Consider the following 10,408-nt stretch of genomic DNA (forward strand, 5'->3'; position numbering starts at 1 on the left):
GGGAGGGGGACTTAGATACCGATGAAGCTTAGAAACAAAGAAATAGAGAAAGGGACAGAGGCACAGACAGCAAACAGATGGAGGGGAGGGGACCCAAGTCTAAGGGAAGGGCCAGGTGCAGAGAAGGAAGCATGAGGATAGAGGACCGGACATAAGGAGAGGCCGGAAGGTCCAGATGGGTTGTGGCTGGACACCCAGATCCACAGGGAATGGGGGGTATGGAGTCTCAGAGAGGCGGGGGCCAGGATAGACGGACAGGCAGACCTGGGGGCTCAGAGACACACCCAAGGAGCAGGAGGAGAACTGAGGGCCTCCCTAGCTTGGCTGGTAGGGAGGTGGGGAAGCGGGGGAGGGGCTCGGCGGGGCATCAGAAGCTGGAGGCCAGGCCCTTGGCCCACGAGGATCAGAGCAGAGGCCCTTTCCCACGTGGGGCCCTAACCTTGTTCTCCACACCCAGGGCACGGAGGGGGATTATCGCCAAACAACCCAGCCGCCTCCTCCCTGCCACCCACCCCTAGCCTTAACCCTTTCCCACCCAGATGCAAAGCCCGGAGAACTGTATGCTAAGGAACCAGAGGGGGTCACTCAGGACTAGAAGCCTGGGTCACTCAGGAGCTGGAGAAGGGGGTTAGGAAAGCAGATGTCTGAGTCCCCCTTAGAATTCAGGGTGGAAGGACCCTGTCCTTGGATTTCAGAGGACTTTCTGATCATCTCAGGCCTCCCCACTCCCGCCTATCATCCTAGGCCTCAGGGTCAGGAGAGTGGAGCCCCCACATTCTCTACCCACCCTAAGGTCCCCAGATTAGAAGGTCTAACAGACGTGGAGGTGGCAGGTGCTGGCGGGGGTGGGGACGGAAAGAGAGGCAGGGCCAGGTGGCAGAGTGTCTGGGGGTGCCTGAAGTCCAGACCCTGGGATGGCAGGGGCTAGGGAGGGCTTGGTGTGGAAAGCACCCACCCCCCGGTTTCCCCTTCTGGGGCCGGCAGACCCTAATGACGAACTGCTTCAGGTTTGGAGACTTTGGAGCATTTCTGGGCCCCAGTGTCCGTGCCCCTGGCTTGCTCCCGGGAGTCTCTGAGGCATCTGGGGGTGCGGCTGGGGTCACAAACGCGCTGGGCCTGACTTCACAGCCCCTAGTATATCCCCACTGTGGTTGCCATGTGCAGAGACTGCCACCCCCCGCCCCTGGGCCCCGGATAATGGGCCTCACCCTCCGCCGCCCCTCCCGATGAGCCTGGCGCCATTTTGCGTCCATGCGGCCCTGGCATTCGCCCTGTCCCTTAGCGCCAGCCTCATTAAGGACTGAGCCCCCATCTCCTACCTCTCCTTTCTTGCCTGGATGGTTCACGGGGTACCGTTTTCTGGCCCTTAGCACCTCGGACAGCCAGGCCGCAAGTCCCCTGGCATTCCCGGGGGGATCCGGAAGCCAGGCCTTGCCCATCTGGGGACCCAGATGTCCAGCCCCCAGCCCCTACCCCTCTGGGAGCCAGAACCCACTCCCACTCCCCTTTAAGGAGCACAGTCTAGCTGTGCTCCCACCAGACCCATCATTAGGCCCACATGCCTGGGCGGTGAAGGGGTCCATCTGGGACCCAGGCTCCTTTTCCCTGGCTTTTTTGCACGCACCCTGCCCTTTGCCCCTGACATTGGCCAAACCTGCACCCAAGAAGAGAGTGTCCCCTGTAGTTAGCTTCTCACGTGGTCTTCTTCCCTCCTGCAGGAGCTTGGCGGTGCTGCTTGGGTTCTCAGGAGTGAGTGAGTGCCGAGTGGCTGTTGTCAGGCCCCAGGCTAGTGGGGGTTCTGGGCGGGAGCTCTGAGCAGAGCCCGAAGAATCCAACACCACCACCGCTCCCCCCCCACCCCCGCCCCAGTCCCCTCGCCAACCGCAGCCACGCTCTCCCCGCAGGGACCCCATCCAGCCACACCACCCAGGACTGTGTGGGATGTGAGGGATGTCGCCCCAGGGGGGCCTGAAACCAGGCAGCCCGGAGCACGCTGGCCCAGGAGGCTCAAGACAGGTAGGAGAGGACAGTAGCTCCATGGGCTTCCCGGGTCCGGGGTCCCCATGGCCCTCACACTCAGACCTCTGTCCCACCGACTCCCCACAGCTCCCAGCTACTGGAGACTGTTGGCTGGGCTCAGCTCACCACATGGTGGTTCAGTCCATTCCTCCCATCGGGAGGGGTAGGGGCTGATCTGCCAGGCGGTGGGACCCCCAGCCAGCCCCTCCTCCCCTCTGGACCCTTCTATGGGTAAACTGAGCTTTAAGGTGAGTCGCTTTCCTTTTGGCAAGATCTGGGCGGCCATAGGAAAACCCAAAGAATTGGGCCGCTTTCTGAGACATTGGGGAAGGAAGTGAGGAGGTGAGACTCCCTGGGCCTCCCTCCTCTGGTGTTGGAGGAAGAGAGCAGGGACCCTGAGCCGGACAGGGACAGAGCTCAAAGACAGCCCTCCCCAGGGCCTTAACACTTCAGTCACCAGATTTTCATGCAAATAGGTCAACCATCACAGACCCACTGGTTTTGACTGGAAAAATAATGCTTTCCACTCCTTCCCGCTGAGAGAAGCCCTGGGGAGCTTAGGACCCAGATATGTGCTGCCGAGGCTTTGCCTGCGTTTACTAGTTTATTGTGGTGCTGTGTGGACCCAACCCTGATAGGGATTTGGGACCCCCCCTCCTTCTGTCAGGAGTCTGTTCTGGGGTCGGGCGCAGCCAGGACGGTTTGTGATTCTGGTTTCCAGGGGACCCCCTTACACCGCCATGGGGGAACAAGCCCGGGCGGAAGCCGGGACAGAGGCATCAGTTTTGAAATTAGGCTGTGGGGAGCGGTTGGCTGCAAGAGGGGACACGCGGGTGCTCCCTCCCTCCTATGTGCCCGCACCCCAGCGAACTCGTCCACAAACCCCCCTCCCCGTCCTTGTCAGGCTTACCATCTAGAGGAGAGATCGCTACAGAAAAGCAGTAAGTAATTCTGTTCCAGAGAATGGCAGAAGGTGACAGGCACTTCAGAGCAAAAGCGGGCAGGAAAGTACAGGCAGGGCAGGGCAGGGTTCTGGAGGGGACATTTGGGCTGAGGCCTGAAAGCGGTGAGGGCAAGCCACCAGGGCATACTCAAGGTAGGAGCAACCCGAGCAGACTTAATGGCCAGAGAAAAGTCCAGAAGGTTTGGGTCTCCCTTTATTTTCCTCCCCTCCTGGGGACAAGAGGTTTCTTAAGCTAATGTGACCTGGAGGGAGGCTTCTTCCTCACTCTTGTTTTTCTGCAGCCTGAGCTGCTTGACACGATTAGCAACCCCAAGGTAGCTTGGGGGGCGGTGTGGGGGGAAGGACAGAAGCAGTGGCAGGAGCTGAGCAGAAAGAATTCTCCAAGTTGGGAAAGAAACTTTTTTTTTGGAGGGGGAGGAGCTCCTCCAGGATTGGGCACCTTCTCCCTCACAGCGCCCCGGAGAGGAGGAAGCAGGATCTCCCTGGGGCACAGCTCCGTGGTGGCTCAGCCAGGTGGGACCCACAGCTCTGGGCTTTCAGAGGTCTTTCATCCCTACTCAGTGGCCCAGAAATAAGAGGCCCCAAGAGGCAGGGCAGGTTGTACTCTGCTTATAACTGGACGGAGAGCGTGCATCTGAGAGCTCTCCCTCCAGAAAACTCAAAATATTGAGGACAGCAATGGAGAGCATAGATTTTTGAGGTTCAGATCCATTGCTCCCTCTTTCCTAGCTGTGTGACTTCCCACCGGTTTCTTAACCTCTCTGTGCCTTAGCCTCCTCATTTGTTAAATGATCCTAACAATGCACCTTCCCCAGGGGAGACCACGAGGTCTAGATGAGTGAAGGCAGGCCCGCAGTCTCATACCTGAAACTTTTTGGACCAGACGGGGTTCAGAAACTCGCCATCCGCCCCACGGCGCGGTGGGGGGTCTGGGCAGCGTCCCATAATTGAACGTTAACGGTTTGTGCAGCAAAACACACGGGCATCACATTAAGTCAAGTTCCCAAGGAGCCGCAGGTCGCTTCAGGCCCCATTTTGTCCCCACACGAGTTCAGCTCAGATGGGGGTTGGCCACCAGTCTTTAGGAAGGTGGCCAGTAAGGAATCTCGGCCTGGGGCCCGGGGGCCCTCAGCCCAGATGCACTGGTTTTCTGGGACTTTCCTGACAAGAAGCCAGGAGAGGGAGCTCTTGAGACTCAAGGACAGAGGGTGACCGCCAGACTGGTGGCCGAGTTTGCAGAGCCTAGTGGGGAGTGAAAACATGGGATTCCTTATTTGGATGTATTGATAATTTCTACCTGGCGAGAGCAGAGCATTAAGCCAAGTGCAGGCCCCCATTTTTTTTAAAGTAAGCTCTACCCCCACATGCGGCTCAAACTCGGGACCCCGAGATCAAAAGCCGCCTGTTCAGTTGACAGCCAGCCGGGTGAAGCGTAGGTCCTCACGAGTGCAGGCCGTGGAAAACTGCCCTGTCCGGCACCACGGAGGCGGCCCTGGGCAGTGGGTACATTGGTCCTGAGTCGCTGCTTCCTCCCCAGTGGCCCAGGCTCCAGTCCCTGCTCAGCTCACCTGCTCTGGCTTTGGGACCTGGTCGGCCTTGAAAGCTGGCCCCCAGCGGGACCTGAGCTGAGCAGACAGCGTGATGAGGATTGGGACAGAGCAGTCACCAGCCCAGGGAAAAGAGGGGCTCGTTTGGCAACTAAAGCAGCAGGCAGGGCATTTATGGTACCCCGCTAGGGAAGGGCAGGTGATGTCCTACTTTAGCCCTCCTGTGGAAGAGCCAGCCCACCTCACTGGGGACCCACATTAAACAAGGGACATTTGAGGAGGGCCCATAAATGTTCAGATTTACCAAAGGGTCAGATTACTGGTCAGGAGCAGGAGGAGGAGAGCTGAGGCAAGGCCCACAGAACCCCACTGGCCAGAGGGAGCGGTGGGGCTCCTAGAGAGGGGTGGCGCAGAAGGCAGAGTTGAAGAGTGGGGGTCCTGCCACCCAGTGCTTCCTTCTGCTCGGGCCCACGAGACTCCCGAGCTGCAGCCATGGGGAAACCACAGGTAGAGGGGGGAGCAGAAAGCAGGTCAGGACACACTGGACGCCCCTGGACTTGCTTGGAGGAGTTGAGCACAGGAACATATGCTTTGGGGGCAAACAAGACTCGGGTGCCCCTAGCTGTTGCTCCTGGCCATTTCCCGTTTCCCCTTTGCTCCCTTCCCCTACCCCAGCCATCCTGGGATTCCGGGCCACCTGCCCTTCTGTCTCCACCATCTACTTCCTCTTCATCCTCTTGGTGGTGTCCACCATCTTCCACTGCCACCACCGCCTGGCCCTGGTGCCCGCCCCCTGGGCCTACTCAGGCCGCGTGGTCCTGCTCCCTGGACACCTGTCCCAGGGAGGCATGTTCACCATCACGGCCAAAGGCCGCCTGGGGAACCAGATGGGCGAGTACGCCACCCTGTACGCCCTGGCCAAGATGAACGGGCGGCCGGCCTTCATCCCGGCCGAGATGCACAGCACGCTGGCCCCCATCTTCCGGATCAGCCTCCCGGTCCTGCACAGCAGCACGGCCAGCCGGATCCCCTGGCAGAACTACCACCTGAACGACTGGATGGAGGAGCGCTACCGCCACATCCCCGGGGAGTACGTGCGCCTCACCGGCTACCCCTGCTCTTGGACCTTCTACCACCACCTGCGAGACGAGATCCTGCAGGAGTTCACCTTGCATGACCATGTGCGGGAGGATGCCCAGAAGTTTCTGCGGGGCCTGCAGGCCAAGGGGGCCCGGCGGGTGACCTTCGTGGGCGTCCACGTGCGCCGGGGGGACTATGTGCGCGTCATGCCACGAGTGTGGAAGGGCGTGGTCGCTGACCGGGGCTACCTGCGCCAGGCCCTGGCCTGGTTCCGGGCCCACCACCGCTCCCCGGTCTTCGTGGTCACCAGTGACGACATGGCCTGGTGTCGACAGAACATTGACACCTCCCAGGGGGATGTGGTGTTCGCGGGCAGTGGCCTTCAGGGCTCCCCCGCCAGGGACTTCGCGCTGCTCACTCAGTGTAACCACAGCGTTATCACCGTGGGCACATTCGGGATCTGGGCTGCCTACCTAGTGGGTGGGGACACCGTCTACCTGGCCAATTTCACCCTGCCGGGCTCCCCCTTCCGCTGGATCTTCAAGCCCCAAGCAGCCTTCCTGCCCGAGTGGGTGGGCATCGCCGCTGACCTAGGCCAGGCAGGAGAGAACTCCAGGCCCTGAGGCCTCCCAGCTGGGCGACCTGGAACAAGTAACTTAATCTCTCTGGGCCTTAGCGTGCCCCCTGCCGAGCGGACCTAATACAGAACTTCCCTCCGGGGCTCCTGCCCCATGTTCATTTAGTGTCTTGGGAAGGCCCCGGAAGTGTCCGCCACAAACGGGCATGTGGGTGGCGCGCCCCGAGCTTTCCAGAGGGTTTAACATGGAAACCTGTTTTTTGCCCTCTCCTTGTCCGAGGCTTTGGGAGTTAAGTTCAAATGTTTTGCCCTTGCCTCCTGGGAGGGTTGGGTGAAGCTGTTCCTCCCCTCCAGTCAAGGAGAGCCAGCCAAGTGTCAGGTTGGGGGTTTCACAGGGGCCTTAATGTGGAAGGGAGGAACCCACGATTTGAGAGGATGAATCTCGGGGAGGTGCCCTTGCTGGGGAGGTGAGGTTGCTGGAAATGGGGGTGCGCGCGGGACTCAGGAAGAACTCCACACCACTCCACTCAAGGTAGCAAAGACGCCCAGAGTGTAAGGTCCTAGGAGTGGCGGGCGGAACCCAGGGGTCCCAAACGACGGAAGCCCGGCCATGTCAGCAGCCAACTGCAGACAGATGACCTCACCCCTTGGCACTGCCTAGGCCCCCAGGGCACAGAGTCCCTCTGAGAAACCCCTATGTGGATGAGAGTTGAATCAGGGGAGTCATGATACGGGCTTTCCTGTGTTCAGTGCGTTTGGCGGTATGGATATACCGGTATTTTTCTTGGTGTAATACTCATTTTTGGATATTAAAAACAAGTCTTTGTTTTTAAAGATTTTATTTATTTGTCAGAATGAAAGAGCACCGGGTGCCTGGGTGGCTCAGTGGGTTAAAGCCCCTGCCTTCGGCTCAGGTCATGGTCCCAGGGTCCTGGGATCGAGCCCCGTGTCGGGCTCTCTGCTCCACAGGGAGCCTGCTTCCTCCCCTCTCTCTGCCTGCCTCTCTGCCTATTTGTGATCTCTCTCTCTGTCAAATAAATAAATAAAATCTTTAAAAAAAAAAAAAAAGAATGAGAAAGCACAAGAGGGGAGAGCGGCACGCAGATGGTTGGGGAGAAGCAGGCCCCGCACTGAGCAGGAACCCTCCCAATGCAGGACTCGATCCCAGAATCCCGGGATCATGACCTGAGCCGAAGGCAGACACTTAAACTGACTGAGCCACCTAGGCACACGTCCCTCCAAAATCTTAACATACAGTCATTTATGCTCATTGAAAATTGTCACTGAGCATAAGCAAGCACTCTGGTTTTGAGAACATTTGTGACCCATCCCTTTCCAGTCTTGTGCGCTTTCCAAGTGTCTTACTTATGCCTGCCCATTTCCTGGCATGCTTCTGAGGTCGAGCACCTTTGTTTCCATGTATCGGTAATGTTGTATCTCCCCAAAGTCATTTTGACCCCAGTTTACTTCCTGAAGTCCTGATGGAGTCAGCATGGTCTGGGCTGAGGGTCGGGGAGATCCTGGAGAAAGCACCAGAAGGGTCTGGAAGGAAGGGAAGGGGAGCCGGGAGGAAGGTTCCGTTTAGCCGGATGGTCTGGTCCTCGTGACATGGGGCAGCATAAGCCTTCCGACAGTGGCTGGATGCCTCCCGAGCGAGAAATCCAATAGACCAAGGTGGAAACCACCATGCCTTCAGGGCCGAGCCTGCCTTGGTCACACACGGTCACATCTGTCATATCCTGTACATCACCCAGAACAGCCCTGGTCCGCTGTGGGAGGGAATACACCAGGGCATGCACGCCGGGAGTGCACAGGGTCAGGGCAGAGGTGGGGATCATTGCGGGGCCCGGGGGCCACCAAAACAAGGTACCACCGATGGGGGGCTTAAGCCACAGACATTGATCGCCTGATGCCTCTGGGGGCTGGAAGTCAGAATCATAGTCGGGAGCATTGGTCCCTTCTGAGGCTATAAGGGAGGATCTGTCTCAGGCCCTCTCCTGGCTTGCAGATGACCATTGTCTCCCCTCTCTTGGAGGAAAAATTTGTGTCCCCCTCTTTCCTCCTCTTTTTAGGACACCAGTCATCCAGGATTCTGGTCCCCACTTATCGCCCTCATTTTAATGTCATTGTCTCCCTAAAGATCCTGTCTCCAAATAAGGTCATATTCTGGGGGGCTGGGGGTTAGAACCACCACATTGGCATTTTTGTGGGGGCACAAGCCTAGAATCAGACTGGCTTTACTTCCCTTCTGCTTTTCCTCGCTCCTCTCAAGGCCGAGTCCCTCCTCCACAGGGTGTGGAGGCCGAGAAAAATGAAGGCCATCCCACCTCAGGTTTAGCCTTAGCATAAGTACAGCCCTCTTAGCTTCGGCAGCCATCTCAGGCCCCTGTGACCAAGGGCTGAACTTTCCCCTACTTTACTTTCGTTCCAGAAACCCTCACCCTGCTTTAGTAACAGGAATCCCCACCCTGCTTTAGTAACAGGAACCCCCACCCTGCTTTAGTAACAGGAACCCATAAATACCCCTGCCTTAACTAAGCTCAAGGTCCAAGTCCCTGCTCCGCTGTGTCGGGTATACTTGGGCCCAAGCTTAAGCTTGTTGAATAAACCCTCGTGCGATTGCATCGGTGTCGGCTCCTTGGGGGTCTCTCGGACGCGAAAACTCGGGCATAACAAGGGTAATTTACCTGAGTCAGGATCTTTTCCCAAATTGTCCCTTTCAGAGAGCCTCAAGCCGGAAGGGTAGAGGAACCTGAACCGTGACCTCGGCCCCTCTGCCCATTGCAACACTATCAAAGTACAGAAGGAAACGGCAACTGTATCTCACATTTCAACAGAATACTCCGATGCCAGATCCCTCCCCACGTCCTGTCCCCCTGTCCCCCCCGCCCCCCCCCCAATATCTCCAACTTCCTCCACCCTGCCCTGGGCTCTGGGATCCTGGCGGGAGAAGACAACGAAGATCCATCCTCCCAGACGCCCTTCCGCATTACCTCCCGGGGAGGTCCCCACCAGGAACCCGCCCTTCAGGTGCACAGAGCAGGCACCACTGGCTTCCGGGAGCGGGGTGGGGCAGCGCACTAAGACCATACTTCATTCTGTTTAATCTCAAGGCAAAGAGGAACCGAACTCTGCTCCCGGTGTTTAAAGGGCCTTGTTTGGAAGAGGAAGTGAATGACTCTTATTTCATGAAGGCCGAAGCAGAAATTGGCCTGCCATCAACCATAAACGCGCTAACCATAGACCGAGCTAAACCAGTCACAAATATTTACTGAGCTCTGCTCTGAGCTCAAAGACCTCCCCCTTGTCCTCACCACAGGGGACAGAAGGAAGCCTGGGACGGGACCGCCTTCGCCCTGTATTTCAGACCATAATGGAGCACACCGTATGTGTCTGTTACTGGTGGAGTTATGTCCCCCAGGAAGATGGGTGGAAATCCTGATGCCCCGGGACGGCGGCGTGTGTCCTTGTTTGGACATTAGAGTTTTGGCAGGTGAATTGGTTATGATGAGGTCACGGTGGGGTAGGGTGAGCCCCGCCTCCCACGTGGCAGGTGATGTAGACCCTCCGGGGCTTGCGCCCTGGGATGATGGGTGGAGACCAGCTTCCAGCGGAGTCGCGGCTGGAAGGGGATCATGTCTTTAGTACTGCTTTAAGGCTCACAGTTTGCATCATTGTTACAGCAGACTCGGAGAACTGATACAGTTTCACGCCTGTCGGTTGAATGGCTTGGCCGAGTGCTGAGCCCCTGCCAAACCTCTCACTGGGCACACCAGCAGATTAGAGACACAGGCTGCTGTGTTCCTGGTCAGATAGGGAACCCAGTGGCCAGCGAAGCGGAAAACACTAGGTGTGAGTCTGGGAAGCCATGGAAGCTATCGGGGCGCGCCCCACGGGTGACCCAGCAGCCCCATCTGCCCCGCTTGTGGTTCGTAAGTCTCCCCAAACCCTCAGAGGCCAGAGAGCTCTTTCCAGAAGAAACTCAGTTTCATCAACCAAATGCCTCTTCCCGGATTGAGCCAACCCAGCTGGGGGTCTAGGTACCTTGGGTCATGGCCAGGCATTGAGCCCAACCAGAATTAGGCTCCCCGGCTGTACCGATAATGCCGTGTGGCCGCCTTGGACTAGAAGGTGAGGAGCCAGGGAGGTGGGGTTTACTGAGTAAGGTTTGTTTCTCAACTCAGGAGATGCCTCCGCTCCCTAAGCCCAACACAGAACACG

General features: G+C 58.0%; 1 protein-coding gene across 1 annotated transcript; it reads left to right on the top strand.

Annotated features, from left to right (window-relative positions):
* The first annotated feature begins 4,945 nt into the window (after positions 1-4,945).
* On the top strand, positions 4,946-6,939 carry LOC123931262 (galactoside alpha-(1,2)-fucosyltransferase 2-like). Its single transcript, XM_045988187.1, has one exon. It carries the CDS (start codon positions 5,379-5,381, stop codon positions 6,231-6,233), a length of 855 nt encoding a protein of 284 aa, XP_045844143.1. The 5' UTR covers positions 4,946-5,378; the 3' UTR covers positions 6,234-6,939.
* The last annotated feature ends 3,469 nt before the right edge of the window (positions 6,940-10,408 follow it).

The sequence above is a fragment of the Meles meles genome, chromosome 19 (genome assembly GCF_922984935.1).
Source record: "Meles meles chromosome 19, mMelMel3.1 paternal haplotype, whole genome shotgun sequence".
Lineage (NCBI taxonomy): Eukaryota > Metazoa > Chordata > Mammalia > Carnivora > Mustelidae > Meles > Meles meles.